Raw genomic sequence first — 27,718 nt, forward strand, 5'->3', positions numbered from 1 at the left:
TTTGTTTTATGCGTTCTTTCTCACAGTTTAATTACAAGGGATCCAAATTTAAGACAAGTTATGAGTTGTTAAATGTTTCTAAATGTAGCAATTTGAGAACAATTTACTGTTAACTTGAAAGTGGGATAGCAGCCTAGGACCAAGCATTTTGGAAATCTTCATATCTGCTGCAGAGAAAGATAAATGGTTATATTGCTGCTGTTCGCCACTGCTCAGTTACATGACAGCTGAAACTCAAATAGTTAAAAAGCTTTGACTAGCCATTTCCCTTTTAAAAAAAATGCAGAAGCATATGGAACATTCTGGAAGAAATATAGTTGTTGCCTATAGTGAAATGTTGCCTCACTTGTTCTTAGATACATTTTTCAAAATGAAGTAATGAATATATTGCACAAAGGTTAATGAATGAAGCACTCAGGAAAATGTAAGTGGTTTCCTGTGTGGATCCCAGTGATGCTTTCTTAGTTGTTTTGTGCTGTCTTCTGAGTTTTAGCTGCAGGGGCTCTAAGTTCTCTGCCATAGCTATTTACCAGTCTGCTCATGTGAGGAAGCTGTTGCTGGAATATTCCACTCAGTCCACCAGTGGGGCAACTGTATGTTTGAATACTCTATGAAGAATGGCACATAGATAACCAGTTGCATCAGCATGACAAGTTCCTAGCCTAGCCACCTTTTTGTCATGTTTGGGGTGCTCAGGAAAAAGTTTACATATATATAGAATAAATAATGTAGGAGAGCAGTCACACATGCCTTTTCCCAACCTGGATTCTAAAATGTTGGAACTCTTGTTAGATTGTAACATGAAATTCTACAGATGTTATAGTTTTGCTATAAAGCTTTGGGCATCAGAATAAGTAGAATGTTGACTGTGGATGATGACAGCTAGAGCAGAGAGAACATTGCTAGAGAGAGAAACTGGAAGTAGGTTCATCTCAATTGGGGATGAGAGAAGCCTTCTTTCTTGAGGGGCGGCGTCAGCCTGTGACCAACAGTAGGAGAGCTATGAAGTTCTGAAGGAGATTTCTGAAGATACTGTTGCATCTTAACGTGCTAAGAGGTGGATTTGTACATCTGGCAGTTCTGGGTAATGTGCAAGGCGCATGATTCTCCAGTGCTTATAACCCTAGAAATGTAAAAAAATTGATGCACAAATAACTTTTGCTTCTTGTCGCATTTCAAGCTGTCCTGAGTGGAGAGTCTTTTGTCCAATATGAGTTTGTCCTGTGCAGGAACAGCTGTGAGATACTATTCTGTCCAGTCTTATTGTGGGTACGGTGCAGGCTCTAGAGAGTAATTGGTTACCTATTAGATTTACACAAAAGTATGTAATTAGATCTACATCATTGATTTCTTAAAACTGCAGGCAGGTTTCGTGTGATAAAGCCCTAGTTAGAAAGTGTGAGAATAGTAGAAGCAGAACAATTTTTATTTCCAATTTTTCTGTGTATTTACTGAACTTATGCTCCTGGGCACAACGGAAATCTGACTGTTCCAGTCCATGCCAGCAATTATTCAAGCAATGTGTGTATAGTTCTGTAACTTTTTTTTACATCAGCCAGTATGACTCAGGGAGCTTAATTCTCTCAATACTGCCATAACTGAACTGCCTCATAAGGGTTGCAAAAAACTCAAAACAAAAAGTTAGACTGCCTCCCATAATTATACTGAGCCCTGAAGGTTAGTCATTATCTTCTGCTTCTCTAGCTGTTGCATTTAGATACCAAACTAGATGACTCAAAAAGAGCATTAACAAACTTTGTGGTTGCCCCATCTGATGTGCCTATTTTCGCTCAAATCCAAGCAGTTTAATGCTTGGAATTATAATCTAAATGTTAGCAGTAATGCCAGCTACAGCACCTCTCCCCAGAAGAAGGTATTAATTCTCCATTGCAGGACAAGAATCAGCATGCCTCATGCCTGCAACCAACGGTTTTCACATGCAGTAATAGGTGGCCAAATGTTCTCTCTCTGTGTGTGTATGACTTGCATAGGTCAGAACAGCGGTCTGGTTTACTACATACCCTATCTGTGACCACTAGCACAATCCAGATATTGCAAAGGCTTTCAGTTATGTAATTTTTTTTTGTTCCAACTGATTATCTTAAGCCTTCAGAAATTAGGATTTAGAAGTTAGCCAAGTACTATGCAGACATAGGTGTGCCATCTGTTGATACCAATGTGCTTAGGCATACTTAATTCTGCATACTGTTAGGCTGTTTGGAGCTCATCCTGATCTTTTTGCTGTTCATTCAAGTTTCCTTCACGATGAGGGTGGAGGAAGGTTAAAGGTAGAAGCGGGAGGAGAGCCTCCTGGCTGATCTCAGATCAGCAAGCAGACTAAACTTGAAAGATCGTGTGTGTCTTCACTTGCAGTAACTGTGAGCTGCTCTGGCCTATGGCTGTTAAGAGGCTTCCTTGCTGGTTTGGTTTCTCCATAGTTCCTCTTCTGGCAAGAGCATGGAGATGCCGCATAGGTTGGATTTGATACTATTCAGGTTCAGGACTTCCCCAGACTTGAGTCCTTACTCAAACAACCACTGGTACTTTCTCTACAAATAACTTGTATCTACAAATAACTTGTAATCCTATAATTTTCATATGACTTTCTAGGTGCTCTGTGATCCACCTGAAATGTCACTTTCAAATGGCATGTTGCAAATGCACACATTTCTCCTCTACTTATAACCCTAGAAATATAAAAACTGATCTACTCATACCTATTGCAGCTAATTCTCAGCACTTCCTGTCATGTATCAAGCCATCCTGTTTTTCTTTTGATACCTACTTTAAAAGCAATAGGTCTTCTCTAAAAAAAGTATCTTGGCCAACCTTTTTTAGACTAGATCTTGTTCTCATTGCTATTTCTGAAGTTTGTGAGCTTTGCAGACTATATTGTGTGTAAAAAAATAAAGTGTTCTTCTCTTAAGTCTGGGAAGGCCCCTGGACTGGATGTGATTCCAGCAGAGGTATTAAAGTGAAATGTACATGTTTTTACAAAGTGTGAAACTTGTTCTAAGCATCAGGAGACTTCAGTGCAGTGTTTCTCAAACTGTGACTTGGGAGCCAGTTTCAGGTGGGTTACATAGCACCTAGCTCAGCCACCATTGAACATACAAAGCTGAAAATACAGGGTGCAGAGCTGCTAGGCAGCTTGGGCTCCTGGTGCGATAGAGACCTGGTGCTTTCCCCTGTATAGGTAGGAAAATGAGATAATGGAAAAGGGTTAGGGCTGTGTGGTTGTAGAGGGATCCTAGTCTGTTTTGACTTCTGAGCTATGCAAAATAACAGCACGAGCATGTTGTGTACCTTTGGCTGATCATGGCTTAGGTTTGGAGCCTAAATGGATGTTGTATTTAACCTGGAAGTGATGTCATATGACATCGTTTCTGGTAGGTTCTGACAGATTGTCATTCTAAAAAGTGGACCCCAGTGCAAAAACAGTTTGAGAGCCACTGCTTTAGTGACTGCACCTATCCTAACATTGGTTTCGTAAAACCCTTAAATGATGTAACCATTTGACTGAACGATCTTGATATTTTTAATGCCTCTCATCTCAAGTCTGAAATGGTACAGTCCAGGAAGAGCTTAGGTTGGCCTTAGAGAGGTTGACTTACATAAAGCCATCAGTAGGCTTCATAGTAAGGTAGGACCATAAAAAGAGCCTCTCCGAGAAAAGCTGTATGCACTGCATTAGACTTGTCCCTTTTATTATTTTTTAGAGATAGTAATCATGGTTTTTAATTATCAGAATCTTTCTCAGAAATCTCTCTTGGATTTATCTCTAAGAGATAAATCTCTGAAGTATTATTATAATATGAAGAGTCACTGAATTTAGCATAAATCAAGAGGGAGTATTTCATTCATTTAACTTGATGATAATTTAACCGCTGCTTCAAAGTACTGCTCACGCAAAAAACTTGAGAAGCCTTGTAAAGCTACTAACAACTAAATGATCATATCTCTCTCACTGGAGAAAAGATATTGCTTAGTTAACTTGTCAAAGAAGCTTTGTAGAAGTGCCACTGTGTTCTGTCCTTACGGGTGAAAAAGCCTACAGAAGGGTCAGAGGCCCAACCTGTGAGATCTACTGAGAAAGTCTTTCTCAGTTTTTGTCTTTGAAGCACCTGTCTTTGAATACATTTTTTGTTGTCTCTATTCATGTATTGTAACATCTGCTAAAGATTAATGTCTCCAATGTTGTGAAGCTTGTTTTAAGTGTGTGATGTACTTCATAAACATAAGTCCTTAAATCTCTAGTCTGTATATTCATTACTAAAACAGACTCTTTGTAGAAGTGTCAGTTGCCCTTTTGCTAGTCCTTCCAGGAATGGAATCTCTGTGAATAATGAAGGCTGCCTGTAATTTTGTGGAAAAGGGAAACATACGTGATACTTAAGAGACCATTTTTAGCATATGTCTCGTTGCAATCTTCCTCTTCAAACGGGATACCAGTGCATTAAGTAGAGTGTGTTGAATGTCCCTTGATTGTGAAAATGCTTTACCTAATAATACACTCCCCCCAATTTGGTGATAATGGGGGGCATTATTTGGAATAGATTTTCATATTGATTACAGAATATACTTTCTTTTTTTTTAACTCTGCATGCACAGTCCACAGTCTCTGGCTGTGCAGAATTAACACTCCTGTTTTCCTGATTCTCCCATCCAAATCCTCCCATTTCTTCCCTTCATTAGCACTAACAGTTTTTGAATATAATGTGCTTTTTGTCTTGTGATAAGGAGTACTCCTTATGTTCTGAGCAGTTAGGAGAGTGCCTGGCACATGATATAGCCTTATGTAAACAGAGAGGATCTCAGATGATTGCACTATAGGAAGACCCCCAACACTGAAGGAAGTATGACCTGAGAACATATGTAGAAGAGTGTCTACTCTTGTGTTGAGGTGAACACAATTTAGAGTTTGCTGATTAACTAAAGGCTTTCCAGTGTTCCTTTAATCGGTTTGTGAGGCATCATGTTGTCATAACTCTATGAATCAGCTATTCATGGTGCTATCACAGAAATTTTCCGACTTTATAATCCTCACACAAAAGGAAGTTGTTCCTCTGCTTAGGAATGATTGAACAGCAAGGCACTTTAGTGAAGGCTTGCATTGTGAAGATGTCATGTTTAAAATGTGTGTTATCATGCTTTTACTGCTCCATTATAAAGTTTTAAATTATTCATAATACCTTGTCAAATGTAATGAACAAATGTAATCTTCGTTGCTTCTTTTTTTTAACCTTGCTTTCCTATTAGCTCCCACTCAGTACAGCAATCCGCATGAAGGCAACCTGAAGACTTCAGATCAGGCTGATAAAAGAACATGGTGCTTTTTAGAACACTTCAGTGATAAAATAGAACACTAATATTTGAGACTTGAAAAAGTCAAGGCTGGGGGAAGGTAGAGGGGAGTTCAAATATGAAGCTACATGGTATTAGGGACTCAGCAGAACATGTATTTTGGAATCCTGTTGGCAACCTTCAGTCTTGAAAGACTATGGTATCGCGCTCTGAAAGGTGGTTCTGGAACAGCATCTAGTGTGGCTGAAAAGGCCAATTCGGGAGTGACAATCCCTTTTGGAATGTCACCAGGCAATCTCGCAGCTTGTTGTTGGAAGACCTGGGACAAGACCCTGAAATGGACCTCTGTGAGGCCTCATGGTACTGCAGCATCCCAAAGTGCCAGGGTGTGGCTGGTCTTCTGTCCTTGGCTGCTTGATGATGATGCTGTTGCTGAGCACTGTAAGCTGAGAGAAGACCACAGCTGGCCCTCTTAGAAGAATGGGGCAGGGCTTAGGAAGGCTGGGTGGGTTATTGAAGAAGAGTAAGAGAGGCAGAGGTGAGCAAGGAGAAGCAGGAGGAAGAGTGCGGAGAAGGGGAAATTGTGCTAAGGAAGGAAGAAGGGATGGACTGAGAGGCAGGTTTGGCAGGAGATGACAGAGACCCAGGAGTGGCGAGAAAAGGGAGAAGCAGAGAGGGAAGGCCGAAGGAGAAGGTTGACAGATTGGGGCAACCTGGGGATCGTAGGAGGTGAACCAGAACATTTGGAGGGGGGGATTGAAGGCAGGATGGTGGGCAGAAGAGGAAGTACTCCCAGAAGGGGATAGAAGAGAACAAAGGGCAAAGGACTGTGAAGCAGTCAAAGGGCCAGAGTGGGTGAGAGAGGAAGGAAGCAGATCCTCCTTGGCTGGAGCTAGTCTCCAAGTGCACCCCCTGCCTCCAAGAGCCCTAACCTACTTCTAGCCTTGTGTTCCCAAGTCTAGGCTCAGGAACATACCTGTGGCATGTTAGTTGGACCTAGAAGTTCCTGAAACCCATTAGCTATGTGCTGAAGCAGATAAACACTTTCTAGTGGCTACAGTGAGGAAGTCAGAAGAGTGGTAGGGAGCCGGGAGAAGTATCCTGGGACCCGCCACAAGAGACTGTACACCTAATCCTTGAAGCTTGTCACAGTAAGATGATTATTCACTCCATCCGGCCATATCCTGAAGCCGCCGTGTCCTATCCTACCCCTTATAACGTTCCCCTATCCTCTTGGGCCAATATGGAGCAAAGGGGGTGGCTGTTGTAACTGGTTTGTTGGTCACTATGCCTTCAAGCCTAACAGTAGCAGCTTGATACTGAAGAGCTTATGGGTTGACCATGCCAGTAGTAGTAGTAGTAGTAACTGTATTGTCATTGTGCTACAGCACAACGAAATTTATGCACTTTTAAGGTACAAGCATAAATATATACTACAGTTCCAACAATCACACTCTACACACTCACCCGCACATTCTATACGACATGCATCATAATATAAAAACAGTATAACAGACCATAATGCCCAGGAGTATGGTAACAACTATATCGCCTTATTCAACGTAATTATGGCTGTGGGATAAAAACTGTTCAGGAATCGGGTGGTGCGTGCTATATGTTCTGTATCGTCTACCCGAAGGCAACAGTTCAAAGAACTTATGAGCCGGATGGAAGGGGTCTCTCGGAATACTATGTGACTTCTGCAGACACTGAGTTGTATAGATGTCCACCAAAGCTGGTAGATGAAGGTTGATGATGTGCTATGCGATCTTAATAATTCTCTGCAGAGTTTTTTTGTCCCCTGCAGAGCAATTTCCGTATCACACCAAGAAATCATAGGTTAGGACACTCTCAATGGTGCAACAATAGTAAGACACAGGTGGATATTTTGTGCATGGGCCCTTGACAGAAGCACAATTTGAATGACTGCACCATCCCAGGGGCAACATTTCAGTGTCTGGAAATAATATGGTTTGATGGTAGGTTTGTCTGTCTTTGGAGATAGCATAAGATTATTTTATCTTGTATGTCACAGGGAGTATAAATGTTTATCATTGGGGAGAGATCTGTTTTGTTGTATACATGTAAATGTTGGAGATGGAGAGAACAGGTCTGTCTTCATGCACCACTTGAAGAGTCAATCCTCATGGGAGAGAGCTGTTGGCATAAAGATGGTTTCTCAGTGCAACTTCAGCATATAGCTGCTTGTTAGCGCAGTAAACTACAGAAGCAAAGGAATGCTTCTCAAGTAAACATTTGTTCTGCAGTCTTGAGCCACTTAACTTGAAAGCGCCACTGAAAACATTCATTGGAGGTGATTGTGATTGGGTTCAGGCAGTAGACTATTTTAAGATGGGTCATGCCTTTTCAGTAGTTGGCAGTGACAATATTCACTTGTGTCCTACTGTTGGGAGACATGGAAACATTTGCCTATCACAAATGTTTGCAGGTAGAATAAAGAACCCTTTCCCCCAAGTGCTTGATCTCCACTTCCAATTGAGAGTCAAATATATGAGATATGATAAGTATATTCTCTCTCTCTCTCTCTCTCTCTCTCTCTCTCTCTCTCTCTCTCTCTCTCTCTCTCTCTCTGTAGTCCCTACGTGCTTGTATCACTGATAGTAGTTAAATTTCCGTAGGGCAAATTCTGTTAAATTAAGCCCTCTAGGAACCTTTCGTAATTTAATACTCCTAAATACAAATTACAACAATTGGTGAGGCAAAAGGAACCAAATCCTCCTTTACTTGCTATATTAATACCTACAATGGAAACAGGACTCATATTTTGTAAAATTGCTGATGAAATGATGTACAAATAACAATTGGTATTCCAATTTTTGTTTTATTTCAATTTATAATAAAATAGATATGTTTTAATCAGGAAGCAGGTTCACCAAGACTACAGGTAACTTTTGTAAGGTTCTGATGTTCCCCAATGACTGCTAGCTGTATGTTTCTCTCATAATTGAATGTTTGTTCATTCAAAAGTTTCCTGAACATAAAACATTGGCATGTCAGAAAGAAGACTTGACTAGGCACAAAATTAAGCAGCATGCAGTGTTTGTAAGAATTGGGCAGAAGACTTACATGTAGAATTAAAAATGTAATCTGTAAACAGACACTTGTTTGCAGGAATGCTCATTACAAACTGGAGTTACCTTATAAAATGGGTGGTGAATCTGGGTTTGCCACCATGTAATGTGTTGAATGGTGTGCATCAACAAAGTTTACTATTGGAGAATTTACTTAAGAAGAGCCTGTTGGATCTTTTTAATGTCTGTTTCAAGTGATTGATGTGCAACTTTTAAAGCAGTTAAATTTTATGGCTGCTCAGACAACCATTATATAATTCTTCCTTCTGATTCCCAAGACACAAGTTAACTTTCAACTAAATGTGCAGGTGCAAAGTTGAGTATGCCAAACTTGAAATGTGACTATGCCCATAAACTTGCTCTGAAGTACCATTTTCTTTTTTTTTATTTTGCCTTTCTGTTTGTTTAAAATAGTATATGCCCAAAAGTTGAAAGAGGGCTTTGATCAGGGAATAACAGATGATTTTTTTTCCTGCTATGCTGGTTAACTTGAAGGTTACATCACTGGCCATGATCTTGTGTTACTGTCATCAATAATGTGATGATTCCCTCATCACCTCTGGAATAGGTTGAGAATTTTCTTGGCTTTTCTGAACAGAGTGAGACTTTTCAAGGAGAATATTTAAAATAAATACGTGTATTCCAGGTAATGGTAGGCACTCTTACTTGTGTGTTTTAAAATACAGGAACTATCCAGATTCAGTGCACAATCTTCCTATAGTGTAATTAAACAAAACAGCATTATTAATTCTTGTTGGTTATAAGGGCAGCTATGTTAGAATCAAGGAGAAAGGCCGTGTATTTAGCTCTGAAGTCCATCATTCACTCTTTATCCAGCTTTCATTCATGAAACAGTAAGGTGAAACTTGTAGTTCTGTGGCAAAAGTTTATTTATTAAATGATAGCTGAAGCAAACACAAATTAATGCTTCCTGTGGTGGGAGGGGGGGTAGTCCAGAAAAGTTACAAAACCCAGAACAAATATTTGGTACCTCTATGTTTAAAGTCCATCACATCCAGTCTTGGATGAATATTCATTTATGAGATCAATTTATTGATTGCAGCTCATACATTTATAATATAGCTGTCATACATTATCTCTGTTTAATGTGTAAGTGGGGGGGGCGTTTCTGCAGATCCTGTATCCATGGTTTTACTTCAGCAGATCACGTCCGTGGCCCCCCCACAGTGCATGCCCCCTTTAAAGGCGGGCTCTGCTCCCCTCTCCTCTGGAAGGTCTTCTGAGCTCAGCAGAGGCCAGGAGCATCTGTCTGCTTCCTCTGCCAGGCTCAGAATGTTTAGAAGAAGAAAAATACAGGTTTTTGGCCAAAAACTGGAAGTGACGTTTTTATACCTTTTAAAGGCTTTAGGAGGGCCAGGGAAGCCCTGGAGGGCTTTCTGGAGATGAGTGTGGGATATAGATGTAAAAAAAGTGGGTTAGTACCCTTTAACACAATTCATTAGATATAATTCATCTAAAACACTGGAAATCTCATTAATTTCTTAGTCACTGTTTAACTTGGTGAGTGGGCCCTTTTGGTCTGACCCCCATTCTTGCTTAGAAAGTGAACTTGCACTCCAAATGGTTTTTTTGAAATTGAATTCAACAGGAACAAATTGTGTGAAATACAATGGCATGAATACATGTCTTATGGAAATGGGTCACAGATCCAGTCTTCACAGTTTGACTTGGTTAAAAGCACAGTTAATAATGAAGCTTTGAGACTATTGTAATGCATTCTGCAGAGGCCTGCTCTTGATAAGGAATGATTCAAAAACTTAAGCTTGGGCAAGATGCTGCAGCCTGCTGCAGCCTTGATTGGGTGGGTTGCCTGGAGCAAATAACCTTAGTGCTTCAGCATGTGCACTGTGGCTTCCTGCTTTATCTTGGGATTAATACAGGGTGCTGGCGTTGACCTATAATCCCTAAAAGGCTTGGATCCTGCAGATCTGTTGTATTTATGAAACTACTGTATTATATTACGATTTTAGTGTTTCATTTTCACTGTATTACATTTGGTTTTTCATATCCTGCTTTTATATTGCCAGTGACTCTGGATATAATTTTGTAGAAAAGGGAAACATACGTAATACTGTTAATAATAATAATAATAATAATAATAATAATAATAATAATAATAATAATACTAAAGAGACCATTTTCAGCATGTGTTTCATTGCAGATTGGTCAAACCGAACATCGGTGTATTAAGTCAGGTGCAAACAGAGTCTGAGTTGAGCGTCCCTTGATTGCGAAAATGCTTTATTGAATACTACCACTCTACCTCCCAGTTGTATTTGTTGATAATGGAGGACATTTGGAGTAGAATTTCATATTGACACAGAATAACTTATTTTAACTGTGCATGTATACAAGCACAGTGCGCCAGTGCAGAATTAACACTACTGAAGGGCTTCCCTGGCCTTCCTAATGCCTTTTAAAGGCATAAAAATGTCACTTCTGCTTTTCGACTGAAAACCATTGTGTTTTTCAGCCTCTAATTGTTGTTCTGAGCCTGGCAGAGGCTGCGGAGAGGTACGGCTCAGAAGACCCTCCGGGGTGAAGATCTCAGCTTCCCCTGCCTTTGGGGTGTGTGTGTGTGTTCCCTTGTATCCACGGTTTCACATAACCGTGACACACCTGTATTTAATCCTAAAGGAATGTATGGTCTCAAACAACAAATAGTTTATAGCTTATCTTGTGGGTAAAGAGTGGTTAAAGAGTCATTAATGGCATGTATCTAGTTACATTCATTAGATGTATGGTGAAGATGTATGGTGTTCCAAAGACACAAACTTTCCTTGTTTTTGGCATGTAACCTTCTGTTCTTCTATCAGTTATAGCTTTAGGCTGAACAGGTGGAAATTCCTATCTTTTAATCTAACTTCTGCTACTAGCATCCATACTTCATGAATTAATGTACCACTTAATGGGATTGGCAGTACTTCACTTAAGAATGGCTGCATCATAGCTATGTCTTTATGAACGATTATCTTCTTTTTAGTGCTGAAGTTTAAGCCACATACTGAACCGAGTTGGAAACCCTGTCCCTCTCATTTCAGATGAGTGTAGACTGGTAGTGGAATTGGTTATGATTGAAGAAAAGGCATTTGCTGGGAGAAGAGGGGGCATTCCTGACCCTTTGGGATTGCCCCTCGCATAAGAGTGGAGGCAGAACTGGCTAGCTGATTGTCTCTGTGGAGGGGCAGCCAGCCTCTCAGACTGGCCCTGCCTTATGCTGGAGCAGTAGGGACTTGGCTGCATCAGGCTTGTTGTTTATAGGCAGCTAGGCTTAAGTAGAGTTCTTTTGTTCTTTCTTTCTCCCCCCACCACATCCAGGTAGGATTTGAACCTTTGGGGGGGGGGGGAGAGAAGATACGGTGATGCTCCCTGACATCCCTGGTTCTAGATCGGGGAAGGAGTGTGGTCTGCGCTAAAGTGTGGTGGCGACCAGCACACACCCATCCTGCTGAGGCTCGTGAGGGCAGGAATGCTGCTGCTGGCATAGTACTTTGAGTGCACTGAAGAAGTGCTACCCTGGCCCATCCTGCCTTCTTCAGGGTGAGCAGGGCAGTGCGCAGCAACTAGCATGCCACAGTTGTGGCAGGAGGAGGGTGCTTTTTTAAGCATCCTTGTCCAGCCTCCTCTTCCTTCTCTTATTTCTTCCTTTGATAGGACAAATTAGTAAGTGAAAATGTGCCAGCATCAGTAAATAAAATAAAATAAAAAGCATGGTACTTCTTTCAAGCACTCACTATCAGCCACATTTTCCAAAACAAGAATTCACAGTTAAAAAACTATTTCTATTCTCTGCCCGTGCTGCGTTCTTTTCACACGTTCAAGGGATGAACACTGGCACTTGAATTTCACATCCTGGGCCCTGCTCAAATTAAGCTTGCCCATGAACCAAATGGAAGTGTTAAAAAGACTAGTGAGTCCACTGTATCACAACCTAATAAACAACTGTTCATCTTCCTGGAGGTTGTGTGGATTTTTCCTGGTTAGTGGTTTAAACAATTCTGTTACTGCTCTGGTAGCTCAGATGTTAGTGCTTAAAGACACGGGGAGGGGGGGAAGTCTGGTCAAGGTATAACACATAGTTCTGATTCTCCCCCCCCCCAAAAAAAAAAAAAAATTAAGGAGTTGAGTTCAGAGGATTTATTAAACAGCTTCGACCCACATACTTAGCGCATAGGCTGTTGGTGGCTTTCAGAGTTAAAAATACAATTAAAATGAAGTTAAAACAATAAAATAATAACGGGCACATTTAATAGATAAAACACAATTCCATCTAGCCCAATGCAAAGGGTTTCCTGAAAAGGAAGGTTTTAGCTGGCCTCTGGAAACTCTCAGGAGAGCCCAGTTGTACACTTTTCTAAGAAGGGAGTTCCAAAGTGGGCAGGGGGTCTGGTCTAGAGGGTAGAGCCTCCGTTTGCCTGAAGATAACATCCGAAGGTCGCCATTTCAAGGCCACCGGCACAGTGAATGGCAGGACCTTGAAGTAACTGACAAGCCTAGCCGAGTTATTCCACCTGCTCTTTGGCTGCCCTTCAAGTGAGATATGAAGGAGCTGCTTGTCAGCCTGCATGGGAGGAAACTGGAGGCCAGAATGTGATACCAGATCATTAAAGATCCATCTGAAATGTTGTGGTTATTGAAAGACAGAACCTTCTTCAATTGTAAAAATCCCTACAGGGATTTAGAAAGCCTGCCTATGTAAACTGCCTTGAATTAAAGTCTGAGGAGAAATCTGACGACCAAGAAAGGCGGTATATAAATACATGTAAAAAAAAAAAAGGTTAGATGCCATCACAAAGAAGGGTTGAATTCTAGCTTTCCATATAAATACTTCAGATAGCAAAAGGTTCTGCACATGCCCTTCTTACAGATAGGGGGGGATGGACGACTGGCGAAGGTCTTGGGGTTTTTTGTATAGATAGTGCTCTGCACTATACATACAGATATACTCTGTATCATGTCCATTAGTACATGCCACTGAATTTAGTGTGATCTACAAATGTCTTTACAAAATCAAGATTGACTTCATAAGTGCAGCACAATAGGCCCGGTATATACCATCATTTACAAGCATTCACAACAGACACTTGTCTTGGAAAAGATGTCATGTCACGTATTGCTTGTATTACAGTAGTGATTCCAGTCAAACTTTGTTGAGATCCTATCACGGGAGGGGGGGGAGGTCAGTAGGTTGTGATGACTCAGAAGGTTTATCATAGTTTCTGACAGATCAACATTTGGTCATACACTTCTTGATAACTTTCAAATGAGTCTGTGCATGTCTTGCATGTACCCAGTAAACAATCGAGACCTGATATAACCTTACCTTTGTTAGGCAAATAGTAATTTACTTTATGCTTGAAATTCTTGCCTAGTTCCCCCAAACAGCAGGGAAAGTGGTAAAGCCCAGGTGGTAAATCTTGGCTGTACAACTTCAGATGGCAAGTGAAAACTTGTGTAACTGAATGCAATTACACAAAAACATTCTCTGCATGTATAAAACTAACCTGTCATGCAGAAGGGTTGTGGCTTAACCTCGCATTTGGGTTGTCGAGAGTGTGCATGCATGGGGGGGGCATTTTGTCATGCGAGTCCTCATCTGCACTTTGAATTGATTCAATTGAAAAGTGCAAGTTTATCATCTCATGGCATGGATTAGGCCTCTGTTGCAGAGGTTGAAGGCAAAATAGTAGCAGCACACTTGTCAGGAATGCAGTGCTTTATTCACAATAACTGGTACAGAAAAGCTTTATTGCATACTGGCAAAAATGTCAGCCATTTGTCTAGGTACCTAACTATATTTTGCTACAGATATAGTAGTATGTATACCACATCTTACTACTTATTATCTGTATACGTACATTGCTTGATTTTGGTATTGTTCATAGAAGACATAACTTTCTGTACTTCAGTGCTTAATTGTGTGAACCTTTGAGTTTGACACATGACAACAGCCTTTCATTTGGTTTTATATATAGTCAGAATGCATGTATAGTGCTGTGACAGTTCATAGATATTCACAGACTTGCACTTGCCTGTGTAGGAATAGCATGTGGAACAGAATACATTGGTGCTGAGCTCGTACGCTTAGTGATCATATTGCTTCCATAAAAGCTTGCATGAATGTTGCCATTATGTATGAACATGTATACATGTACTTCTAGATCTCTTGCTGCTATTTTGTGCAGACAATCATTTATTTATTTATTTTTCACATTTTTATACCGCCCTTCCTCCAAAGAGCTCAGGGTGGTTTTACACAGCTGCTCCTCCCCTCTTTCTTGTCCTCACAACAACCCTGTGAGGTAGGTGAGGCTGAGAGAAAGTGACTGGCCCAAGGTCACCCAGGAAGCTTTGTGGCTGAGGGGGGATTTGAACCTGGATCATCCAGGTCTAAGTCCACCTCCCAAACCACTACATCACCCTGGCTCTCAATCTTGGTTCTCAATCATGAACCCGAGAACATCCCTGAATAGAGGATTCACAGGTGTCTCATGTGTAAACCAGCCCCATCCCACCTCAGACTTTCCATCCTGAGACAGCACATACTATCAAGAAGGTGATACAAGTTTAAAACAAAAATGCTTGCTTTTAAATTATGAACAGTTCAGACTTAAGTCAACCAGACCTTTAAATAAGAGTGCACAATTGTGCTAGGATCTTGACTGATATGTAAAATAACATCAAATCCTGTCGTCCCCAGGATTTTACAGATGTGTGTCCACTTGCGATATCACTTCTAGATGAAACAAAAATAATAGAGAAGGTTTTACAAACCCCTGTGTCAATCCTCCCACAGCATTATCCCTTTCCACACACTACATGTGGACAAGCTATCATATAGTTATCTTTGCTTGGACTTGTGAAGGTATTCTATGAAGATTAAAATGCGATTAGGACATGATTTACATATCTGAATAAACCTTTAGGAAATAATTGCCATAACCTTGTATTGAAGGAAAGCCCTTAACTATTTTTAAATGTTTTTATTGTTTTCTTATCTGGAAAAAAATCATGATAGTTTTTTTTTTGGGGGGGGGGAGTGGGGAGAGAGGTGCAGAGACCCTCATTTTGATAGCAGATGCCTCTTGTAACACTGCAATTTGCTCGAGAGTATAGGCAGCATGTGTTGTGGCTGTAGTGTCTTGTCTGCTTGTAGAGTGCAATTGAAAGTTGAATTACTGTGTAAATCGAATAACACTTAAGAAAAATGAGATTTTCTTTTCAAATGATTGTATCAGAAACATGGTACGGTTTGTGATCCTTGTTGTCCTCGACGTGTTTCCTCTTCAGTGAGATGCTCAAGTAAGACTGATGCGAGCCCATGGAATTTCTCCATATCAGTGTCCAAGGCATTGCTTCATCACATCTGTCACATTTTTTTTTCTTTTTTGTTCTTAAAATTAGAAGGATAACCTTAAGATATAAATCTTTTACTGAGCCAAAGCTGTATACACTCTCAGAAGAGGATGAGCTTCCATAGCGATGAAATCGACTAGTGCCTCAAGAGAGAATTAATAGGAGGACAGGGCTCAGCTGATGAAAAAATTGATTCTTTTCCATTAAGCTGTACGTGCTGTGCTTTTAGGAACTAAGCAGCAGCCCAAAGAACAATATTTTGCTTGAGCAACCTCAAAAGAAAAGAGAAAACAGATGAGGAGGCTTGAGGAAAAAAAACCTTTCTTTCATTACTTAGTTCATATGTCAAGTACAGTAAGCTGTCAAAGCAAATTTGACTGTTTTATTTCTCCACCCGAAATGATTTGCTAGAGATGAAACGGGTTATTTTCAAGCATTCAGATTTAGAATTGTCCCTCAAGTTTTGTTACCTGAATGCTGATTTATTTACAAGTTTATCATTGCAGTTATAGTCAGTTTTATAACCACCATCCTGAAAACAGCTTAAAGAAATGAATATAACCGAAAAACAATTATTGAATTAATGAATAATATGCATCAAGATAGCACAAAATAAATGCCACCAGTGACATAACTTTAAAAATCCTGATGGAGTCTAAAAAAGCCAGTGGCCTGGCTCTCATGGACGTTCCTTGAGAGGGAATTCCAAGGGTTAGGGTCATCAAATAATTTTTAATGACGGAGTGATGAAACATTCCCTTCAATGGTTAAGTAAAAAATGGGGGGGGGGGAGGTTGTACCTTAGTGGCAAAGGGCATGCTTTGCATGCAGAATAGTCCCCTGGTTCAATCTCTGGCATCTCCAGGTAGGATTCGGAAATATCTTTTACTTAGATACCATGGAGAGCTCTTGTTGGTCAGTGTAAAAAATACTGTCAGAGGGCCCAATCCTATCCAACTTTCCAGCACCGGTGCAGCTGCAGTGCAACCCCAACGTAAGAGAACAAATGTTCCCTTACCTTGTGGAGGCCTCTGTGACTGCCTTCCCACTGCAGGGCGCAGTGCATGCCCTATTGGCACAGCTACACTGGCACTGGAAAATTGGATAGGATTTGACCAGAAATCAGCTATTTTCAAGCACTGTGCCACACACAGCACATTGGTGTGCTGCAAATGCTCTGTAGGTGTGCCGCAGAAGTTTAGGGCAGGGTCATTTATTAGTAGGGCTATTGGGGGATGTGAGCCTGTGGCCAGCAGTGCACTGTGCCTTGGCAGTGGTCCAAAAATGAAGGTGTGCCTTGGCAATTTTAGCACCTTCTCAGAGTGCCATGAGATGAAAAAGGTTAAACACCACTGGTCTAAACCAGGGATCTCCAAACCCTGGCCTGGGGGCCAGATGTGGCCCGTAGCCAACCTCTTGTCCCCTGAAAGCCTCTGGCCCGCTCAACTGAACATGACCAGAACTGTGCTCTGATTGAACTGGAGGGTGTTCTGAGGGCCAGAGAGGTGGAATGAATGAGTCCATTCATTCATTTATTCACTCATCTAAGTTCTATCTCTAATTTATTTATTTAAATTTTATATTTAAATTTTTTTTCCGGCCCTCCACACCACACCAGATATTTGATGCGGCCCTCTGGCCAAAAAGTTTGGAGACCCCTGGTATAAACTATAGATGCACCAATGTTACATCTCTGCATCATAGGAAAATGTTATCATCTCTGCATCAATGTTACATCTCTGCATCATGAAATTTGATTCATAGGCAAATATTTACTTGCCTCTGAATCAAATATTAATTCTTAGAGAGGGATTCATATGGGAGAAGGCACTCCTTCAAGATTTTTTTCCCAGGTAGCTAACCTCTCTGTGTTTTTTTTTTTTAACAGGGTTACCAAAGATGCAAGTAATTAGAAACTACAGTGGAACACCACAACCAGCTATACATGAAGGTCCCCCACTAAACATCCATATTGGGGATATTGTCGAACTAATCAAAGCAGATGCTCATAGTCTGTTTTGGCAGGTAGTGTACTTGATGCAGGAATGGTTCTGTGTCATTAAAGTAAATGAAGATGCTGTTAAGTTGGGTAAAGGCCAACCAACTACATTTCTCCATTGGGGTCATGAGATGATTAGGCTTGAGGATCTACTCCTTCTTCCTCATGTACACACAGACTTAGTTCTTGCTTGGTTGCCTTTGTGCAATGTTGGAAATAGGTCTCTGCTCAACCTGCAACCTAGATCTAAACTAAAGACTAGTTGAAAAAGCTCTAGTCAGGCCTCCTAGAGAACTACCAAAAGCTCCAGCATAGATAATCCTGGGAAAAGTCATAGTAATCAAGAGAGCTAGCTTTTAATGTTACATTCTCATTTTTAAAAAATCTTCATTCTCCAGTGTAATTATTTCACTTGCTGTATTCCCAGTAGAGTTCTTGACACCTTACACCATTGCAATAGGCCATCAGTTCAGCTGAATAGTGTCCCATTCATTTTTACGGAGAAACCTCTAGCTTTTCTCCTTTCCCTCTTGTCCCAGCTCAGTTTACCTCACTATAGTCTCTTTTCCACCCTATGTCTATGCAGCCAGCAATATCCTGGTGTCTTTATGCACTGATCACTTGGTGGCATATTTTGTGATGAGTCATCACTGATGACATTTTCAGAATGTGCAGCCAGCAACATTGTCCCATGTGTCTGTTTATGCTCTTTGCATGCAGAAGATCCAGGCTTAATTCCCTGCATTTCTGGGTTGGAGAAAAATTCCTGTCTGAAATTTTGTAAAGCCACTGTCAGCCAGTGTCAATGATACTGAACTAGATTGACCCAGTATTCTGATAGGTTAAGATAACTTCCTGTGACAGCAGCCTTCATGTGTATCCAAGGACAAGGAATTTTATGAACAGTAAAAGAAATTAATACAGACAATATTTGTCCTTTTTTGGAGTACTTACAAGATCTATACTTGCCTGAAGTATATTGCACAATTAACATAAGAACATAAGAACAGCCCCACTGGATCAGGCCATCGGCCCATCTAGTCCAGCTTCCTGTATCTCACAGCGGCCCACCAAATGCCCCAGGAAGAAGAACTTGCAAAGTCAGCATTGCATCACAACTTCTGCTATCAGTCCTGGCACCCCTGGAGGCTTAGCCTTAGGGTTAAAAAACATACCACTTTGCTTAGCACAGATTCAAAAGAAGAAGAAAAAATCTGTGATGAAAGTTGAGACCCTACTTCAAAGACCTTGCATTGCAACTGTATCAAGTGCTTTGGGTTAGTGTCTGAAAATGTCATTTAATGTGCCATATTTTGGGGGAAGGCAATGGCAAACCACTCCGTTTATAGTCTGCCAAGAAAGCAACACAGATGCAGCATCACCCCAAGGGTTGCACACGGAACCTTTTCCTTTCCTTTTCCCTCTGTTTCCTAACATTCAGTTTGGAAGTGATTTTCCTGTTTGTAAAATGGAAAGAATCAGGATACGAACCAGCCACTCTGCATCATTTTGGGGAGTTTTTCTGTAGTGAAAGGAAAGGTAAACACTTTTTGGGATCATGTCACATCAAAATGCAAGGAAGCAGATGCTGTTCGTTGTTTTAATTCTCCCCATGTAAGACGTTCCCTGAATGAAGAACGAAATTTTTTTTGGGGGGGGGGGGGGGGAAGCTAGGTTTTAATCCTTTTCCAAGGATGTGTTAAACAGTTGCCCCTGCCCCCCATATCCCTGGACCTGATTTATGCAGTTTCAGGAATCCACAGTTCACAACCCCCCCCCCCCACCTCCAGTTGCACTGTATCTCATCTGTTTTTGTTTTGTATGCCTGTTTGCAGCTCTCCAAACTGCTTATTTTGTGCCGGGATATTAATACTAACAAGCAAGTACAAAGGGGAAGCCGCTTGGAGGGCTTGTGTGGAGCAACCTCTTCACATTGGGTTGTTAATGCTGCAAACTGCCCCAAACCGCTTCCACTTCAGGCCTGCTTGTTAGCACTTGCCCTCCAAGTATGAAGAGGAATCAGTTTGAAGGGCAAGTGCTAACAAGCAGGTATGAAAAAGAAGCGTTTTAGAGAGCTTGTGCAGAGCAACAGTAAGTATAAGGTTCGCTGCTATCTGCGGTAGCAGATCTGAGCTATACTTTGGTGCTGAATCATTGACAACTAGCTGCCGTGGTGCATGTTTGGATACTTGGAAGATTCTATGGCAATTCTGCTAGCTAGCAGATCAGTTGGGGGGTCAAGAGAGATCTTGACACTACACCAAAATGACCCTTCAGAAATCTAATTACCGTAGGTTTTTCTAACCTAACTAACCCTATTGCTTCTTTTAGTTGTACGAGAGGATTGGTCTTAAATATTTGGAAGCCAAAGGCATCCTTGGACTCACACTTGCCTGTTCAGAGCCAAAGAGCATTAAACTCATTATTATCTGTAGGGTTCCTTTTGCAAGCACTGCTTCATTTGCTGGGTACTGCTCACCTGGTGTGAGTAGTGGAACAGTCACACTAGAGTCAAGTAGCCAGTAGTTTTGAGTGTGTCAGGCCTCTGGCAACCAAGGCCCTGAATTGTTATAAGCCAGGATGTGGCAGGAGGGGCCTTGATGTCCAGGCCTGGTATAAAATGTAATTAAAGGAACAGCAGCAGCACTGTATATGTATGCTGATGCAATCAGCTGCACCTGTTACAGGTGGGAGTCACATGACTTGGGGAGAGATGTGTGCAGAGTCACATAGGCAATGGAGGAGTGGTGCAGTGCACCACTGGACAGCCAATCAGAGTGGATCACAAGACTGTCTTGTGACTATGAGGTCGCCCTACTCTGATTGGCTGACCCCAGTATATATGGGGCAAGCACAGACACCAAGATGTGGGTTGTGGTGGTGGAGTTTCTGCGAGTTGTGCTGCTGGTTTGTGTACTGATTTGGACAGCCTTCTTGTGACTGTGACCTGCTGTATCCCTGACTTCTGGACAGTTTGACTAACTACTCTTCTGCCTGCTCCTTTTACCAATACATGCTTCTGCAATGAACAAGCTTGTGTCTGCTTCTTTGGCTCTGTTTGGGATCGCCTGCTTCTTGTGCTGTCTTCCTATGTTCCCGTGCCACTGTGCTATCCGGAAAGCAAGGGCTATCCTCCCCTGCTGACCTGACAGAGCGTTTCCATTGAATTCCTCACTACAGAGCAAGTAGTGTACTTCCCAGGGAATGAAATTTCATACAGCTCTGTGTAGTAATCCCTACTTTTATTCCTTGTTTTTGTGACTTCCCATCAATTGCAGTAATGGACTCTGATGCCTGCCTTCTGGAAATATGAGTATAAACATGGGGCCATGCTTCATGCACAAAATTAACATGTTTAATGTTTGCGTTACTTGACAGTTGTTTGTCTTAAAAGAATTGTCATGATGGAAGTAAAGAAAGAAGAAAAAAAGTGTTGGACAAGACACTGTACCAGTTCTATCTGGGTAGCCAAATTAATTTATTAGACAACCAGTGGGTATCTTAAGAAGAATTTCATGGCATTTTTATACTGTAAGGAAGGGTGGTGGTGGGAAGGACTCCAGGGGCTACTGTAGCAAGGCTCTGGCTATAACCATTTGGATCAGCCTGTTGTGGCATGGAAGTGGCTACCCAGTTATAAAATCTATCCCATCACTGGAAAAGTATCATTGTTAGAGTTCTTCTGTTATCTGTCAGACCACTATATCTTTGTGGGTATTAACGTGTATGGGTAATTGAGCAAAGCTTGATTTGCAACATAGGCATGCTTTGAATGAACAAAGAGCTAAAACTCATGTTGGTGGCATTTGTCGTGTTTCCTTCTAATGGGATCTTCTTGTCCCATGTAGGGTAAAAATTTGGTCACTGGAGAACTTGGTTTCTTTCCAAGCGATGCAGTAAAACCTTGCCCATGTGTAAGTAGACAACAAAATTATGTATGTTAGTATAACTGTTTTCACAAAAATGTCTGTAGTGATATTGCCTGGTTCAAATCAAGGCTTTATTAATTCCTCCTAGTGCAATATGTATCATTTGTGTGTCTGTTTTTGAGTGTAGCCTGCATTGTTAAGGTTTTTAAAATATGGTTGTTTTTCTATTACTGGACTTGAAATTGAAAGTCCAAAGGAACCCTGCACAAGAGATGAATTCAATGCTTGAGAATTTAATACGTTAAATTGTTTAATTTTCAAATAAAATACACTTGAAGCCTACAGAAAATATGCTGTGCAATAAAGCTGCTGTTTTCTCAACAGTGAGGCAAGAATGCTTCAGTTCTAATATATTCTCCAGTCACCTTGGGTTATAGAGAGAGATTAGACTATAATAATGGGTTCAGAAATGCATCTGAAAACTAGGAAAGCTATCAAACCAAAGCTCTCGGCCTATTTTCATAAGTCTGCATTCTTTGACTTTCCTTGATTTCTTCTTCCACCTCCTTTCAAATTGAAGGTATGCATAATCTCAGAATATCTGAAAACATCCACCTGAAAATTAGCTTGAAATGCATGCTCCATAAAATTTTGTTTGCAAGTAGAGCTCTTGTGAATAGCTCATGTTATGCCAAGTTTGTAGAATTGAACAGTTGGATAGGGATTTGAAAAATCAGTACAGGTTTCCTCTCATTATTTGTTCCCAGAAAAGCAAATTCATTTAAAAAACAATGACCCTTTGCTAGGCAATTTAAAAACAGCCTTGCTGACTTGGTGATGTAAGATGGAGTCATTAAGCAGACAATCCATCAATCAATATCTCTCCAGAAGCTTAGATTAATTAGGTTATACCTGTAATCGCTTGCATGTCTGTCTCTCTATAACAGTAAGAAAAGCAGTTTTTTTAAAGCTGCGATTTTAAAGGGGTGCATTTTTCCCTTTCTCTAGGGATCAGCATATTCTTTCTCATTTACAGTGGCCATTTGTGTTGAGTCAAATCCATGTATAAAAAATTTGTGTATAACAAAGTTGTACCTGTAATACTCCAACCCTGTGTTGTAAAATTGTCCATCCTGTAGAAAGGGGCCTGCAAAGCAAATAATGCCTTGTGACTCAAACTAGAGAGCCAATCTGCCTACCTAAGGTTGAAAGTCAGTCGCCAAATACAAGGATGCCCTTGATGATGTTTGATTAGCAATTGCTTTCCTGTCTCCTAAAGGACAATTGGTCAAGATCCCAAGGGTGAAATACATTCACAGCTCAAACCTATAGAGGTCCTGTGGCAGTGGATCTCCTTATACCCTACTGCTCCTCTTAAGGCAGCTGTTCCCAAATTTTTTGACTGTCATCTCCCTTCACCTGTAGGGCCATTGGCCACGCTCACCATTAGGGCTACAATCCTGTATATTGTATAGGGAGGTGAGCTTTTCATGAGGATTCTGTGGCTCCCCTGGCTCGTTTCCATGGCTCCCTGGGGAGAGACAATTCACAGTTTGGGAACCACTGTCTTAAGGTGTTGTAAATGACACGCCACTGTTTTGCACTTTGGAGCTGCCAGCACAAATGTCTGGAAGCCCCCTGCACCTGCCAGTGATGAATCCAGCCAGTTTCAAAGCAAGTAAGATGCCAGTTGGAGAACATTGTGGTGGGGTGGGGGGGGGTGAATCTCATCAGCAGCAGTGGACTTAAGGTCATATCCCCATTGTCCCAGCCCAACACCCCTCCACATCTACTTGGACCTGTGCAAGTAAAATAGCTTGCATATCTCCAAGGAGACCCATCCATGGCCAGGTGGCCACCCCCTCTCCCACGTAGCAGCTGCACAGTATTAAATGGTGGGTGGAAAAGATTTGGTCATCATCCAGCATGTCTTTTCCCAGTAAATGTTTGTTTTATGATGGAATTTACAAATCCCAGCTCAGAAAAAGGGGGGGCTCAGAAAAAGGGGGGCACCCAATATTAATAAGTTAGGAGGGAAAAGTTCCTTCCTAATGATTCATCACAACTGAAAATCATAATAGAAACCCCAAGATACTAATACACACATTCAACAATTAATGGTTGAATCTAGTGACTGTTCTTTATTTCAGCAAGTGCTGTAGGGTAAGTTTGCAGCTTTGCACTTCTAACAGCACAATCCTATTCTGTGTCAACTTGGATTTAAGTCCCATTGTGTCCCAGGAGAATGTGTATAGGATTGCAGCCCAGGTTTTTCAAAATATTCTGATTTCCAACCGTACAAATACTCATTTGTAACCAATACCTCTTGCCAATACCTTCACTGCTCTTGTGTTCCTTCTAAAGTCGGTACAGTTCTACTACACAATATGTAATTCCATGTAAGAAAATGCAGAAGCATCATGTGTAGATGGTCATTTTTGACAGTTGCATAAATTGTGCTTTTTCAGAGATTCTTGCACAAGTAGTAAAAAGAGGAAGAGAAAGAAATCTGTTAAAGCCCTAAAACAGCAGGATTGGTGTTAGTATTTTCTGTAAAATACATTATAGCCATATCAGGGAGAAGGTGTTTGTGAAACTTGCATGAATTTGTGCAATAAATAAACATCAATTCTTCAAATATTAGAAGCACAGTGTTACTAGAAAGATAAATTGATGCTTCACCACTGTTCACCTGAAAGGGCAAAGTATAAAGATTCTGTTATAACAAATGATATTGTTGGAGACACTGAAACATCTATCAAATCTGCAAGCCACCATTACTTTTACTATTATTACTAAATAACGGCCCTTATAACCAACCCATATAAAAATGCCCAGAAGTGGCATAAAATACATACATCAAAAGGAACCGGATAAATAAATATTGAATGAAAAATGGCCAAGGTCTAGAATATCTATAGTATGGTGTTCTCTCTCTTTCTGTTTATATAAAATAAAGAATTTTCTTTCTGCAATGTGGAATATATAATATCAAGACACTTGCCCTATTGTATTTATAACAATGTATATTCACTGGTTTTCTTTCCGTTTCATTATTATTCGTTATCTTATAAAAATCTGTCATTCACCCTCCAACAATCCTATGATGGTGGTTTTATTCCTGGATTAAAGTGTTTTGGGTTGTCAGTCACCCCATGGTATACCTTATGAGATATAACATCCCCTTCTTCCCTGTTTTTTGAATAGTTAACGCAGGAACTCAGGCTTCTGTGGCCTGAGCTATCATATAGTGAGAGGTTCATTTTCTGGGTTTCAAGGCCACATTCACCAAGTCTAGATTTTAACCCGATGTTTCACCCTATACTCTGTCAAACATTGTCAAGGGACTAAAAGTGGAAATAAAAACTAACACCTGAGAAATTTTGAAACTAACCGGGAGCAAGAATGTTAGTGGAGCTTGCTTACTTAGTGGAGCTTTTTGCTCCTAATTAGTTTCATTATTTTTCAGGGTTAAAAATCTAGACTTGGTGAATGTTGACTTGAAACCTGGAAAATGAACCTCTCACTATGTGTTTGTATGTTGTTTGTGTAGTGTTGGGGGAATATGGGAACTTACAGGTATCACTTTAAAGGAGTAGACTACTCTGTTTATTTGGTGGGCCAAAAAGTCTTCATTTAATTGATTTGTATTTTCTAACCTTAGGTTCCCAAGCCAGTAGACTACTCTCCCCAGCCATGGTAAGTATTGAAAATGGCTCTTTTTAAAAAAAAAAAAAGTTCTGTGAGTTTCAGTATCCTGAGGAAAAACTGGTAATACAGGGGGATCCCCATATCCGTGGTTCCCAGATACATGGATTCACTTATCTCCAAATTGGGTCCAAGGCTCCCTCCAGCACACACTTCCCCATGCACCCCCTCCGGAGTCGAGGGAACTCTACTCCCTTGCCTCCAGAGGGGCTTCTGAGCTCAGCTGAGGCTGTCCTTCTCTGGACTGAGCTCTGAAGCTGAAAAAATATGACTTCTGGTTTCATGGAGAAACCAGAAGTGATGCTTTTAATGCGTTATAAGGCATTAGGAAGCCCTGAGAAGCCCTGCAGGGCTCAGAAGCCCTTCTGGCAGTGAGGTAAACAGAGCTCGCCACTGGAGGTGGGGGCAGCCTTCTATATCGCAGGGATGAGCATTCACCCATATCTGTGGTTTCAGCTATCCGCAAGGGGTTCTGGAACGGAACCCTTGCAGATAAGGGGGCATGCCTATAATAGCAATGTAGTTTGTTGGTGACCAGTCAGTTTTGGTGCATTCCTACACCAAGTGTGAGGGCCACAAGTTCTCAGCATCTAAAGAGGCTGATGAGGAAAAGGCCCAGATTGCATACCACCAGCATATCTAGACATGCTCTAGCTAGTTTCATCTGGGTCCACCAAACATGATTTTTGACAGTGTGATGATTTATTCAGAACTACATTTAAATGGTTTGTAGATTTCTGTGCTCAGGTTATGACAGACAAAAGTGCAAGAGATTGTACACTTGGCAGCATGACTATTTTTTCTCAATAGGAACTCCTTTTTTGGTTCCCCTCCTGCTATGCTGTGTTGAAAAATTGCTTGTGATGGGATGGGGAGAGGTAGGCAGTAAGGGCTGTTCATAATTAGAAACCAAAGTACCTCAAAGCTTCTAAGATTCACCTCCTTATCTTTGAAGGAAACTGTGATTAATATTGATCTCCTTTTGTTGTAGGTATGCAGGAACAATGGAAAGGTTGCAAGCAGAGACTGAACTTATTAACCGGATAAATAGCACTTACCTAGTACGGTATAGGACTAAAGAGTCAGGAGAATATGCTATTAGTATTAAGTAAGCACAGTATATATTTTTTCTGCAAATTGATTATTTCTATTCATTGTGGCTACAATTGATGTCTTGATGATTTAAAAGTATTTGGCATCTGTTTGGTGCAACTCAAAGTCCTTACTGAAGCCAGTGTCTCTAATCATTCCATGTGGAAAAACAGATTGTTGCACATGGATCATCTCCCACAATGTACTTAAGAGACCGGTGGCAGAGACACAGAATGCATAAAGGATATGCATCTAGCTTCTGTACTTGAAAAGAATCCCAACTGAGAGATTCACATGTGCAGCAGTAAGTTCTCGCAGCTCTCATGAAGCCTGGTACTTTCCCTCCTTTGGGGAGAGGAATCAAAAAATCAAAACTTCACATATAGGCTAATGGGTTCTGAGCTGTCTGTGACAGATCAGGAGAGAGATCTTGGGGTGGTGGTGGACAGGTCGATGAAAGTGTCAACCCAATGTGTGGCGGCAATAAAGAAGGCCAATTCTATGCTTGGGATCATTAGAAAAGGTATCGAGAACAAAACGGCTAATATTATAATGCCGTTGTACAAATCGATGGTAAGGCCACACCTGGAGTACTGTGTCCAGTTCTGGTCGCCGCATCTCAAAAAAGACATAGTGGAAATGGAAAAGGTGCAAAAGAGAGCGACTAAGATGATTACTGGGCTGGGGCACCTTCCTTATGAGGAAAGGCTACGGCGTTTGGGCCTCTTCAGCCTAGAAAAGAGGCGCCTGAGGGGGGACATGATTGAGACATACAAAATTATGCAGGGGATGGACAGAGTGGATAGAGAGATGCTCTTTACACTCTCACATAACACCAGAACCAGGGGACATCCACTAAAATTGAGTGTTGGGAGAGTTAGAACAGACAAAAGAAAATACTTCTTTACTCAGCGTGTGGTTGGTCTGTGGAACTCCTTGCCACGGGATGTGGTGATGGCGTCTAGCCTGGATGCCTTTAAAAGGGGATTGGACAAGTTTCTGGTGGAAAAATCCATTATGGGTTACAAGCCATGATGTGTATGTGAAACCTCCTGATTTTTGAAATGGGCTATGTCAGAATGCCAGATGCAAGGGAGGGCGCCAGGATGAGGTCTCTTGTTATCTGGTGTGCTCCCTGGGGCATTTTGTGGGCAACTGTGAGATACAGGAAGCTGGGCTAGATGAGCCTATGGCCTGATCCAGTGGGGCTGTTCTTATGTTCTTATGAGAGGAAACATAGATCAGGTATCATCTGCTATTCAGTAGGTGGGCAGAGG

At 41.1% G+C, this 27,718-nt stretch overlaps 1 protein-coding gene across 1 annotated transcript in view; it reads left to right on the plus strand.

Annotated features, from left to right (window-relative positions):
* Window positions 1-27,718, plus strand: part of VAV3 (vav guanine nucleotide exchange factor 3) — a 188,295-nt gene that overhangs the window by 133,005 nt on the left and 27,572 nt on the right. Inside the window, exons 20-23 of the mRNA XM_066623356.1 lie at window positions 17,662-17,798; window positions 21,621-21,686; window positions 25,306-25,340; window positions 26,341-26,457. Of these exons, the coding sequence (XP_066479453.1) occupies window positions 17,662-17,798; window positions 21,621-21,686; window positions 25,306-25,340; window positions 26,341-26,457 (355 nt within the window). The remainder of the gene's footprint in view (window positions 1-17,661; window positions 17,799-21,620; window positions 21,687-25,305; window positions 25,341-26,340; window positions 26,458-27,718) is intronic.

The sequence above is a fragment of the Tiliqua scincoides genome, chromosome 4 (assembly GCF_035046505.1).
Source record: "Tiliqua scincoides isolate rTilSci1 chromosome 4, rTilSci1.hap2, whole genome shotgun sequence".
In the NCBI taxonomy this organism is placed as follows: domain Eukaryota; kingdom Metazoa; phylum Chordata; class Lepidosauria; order Squamata; family Scincidae; genus Tiliqua; species Tiliqua scincoides.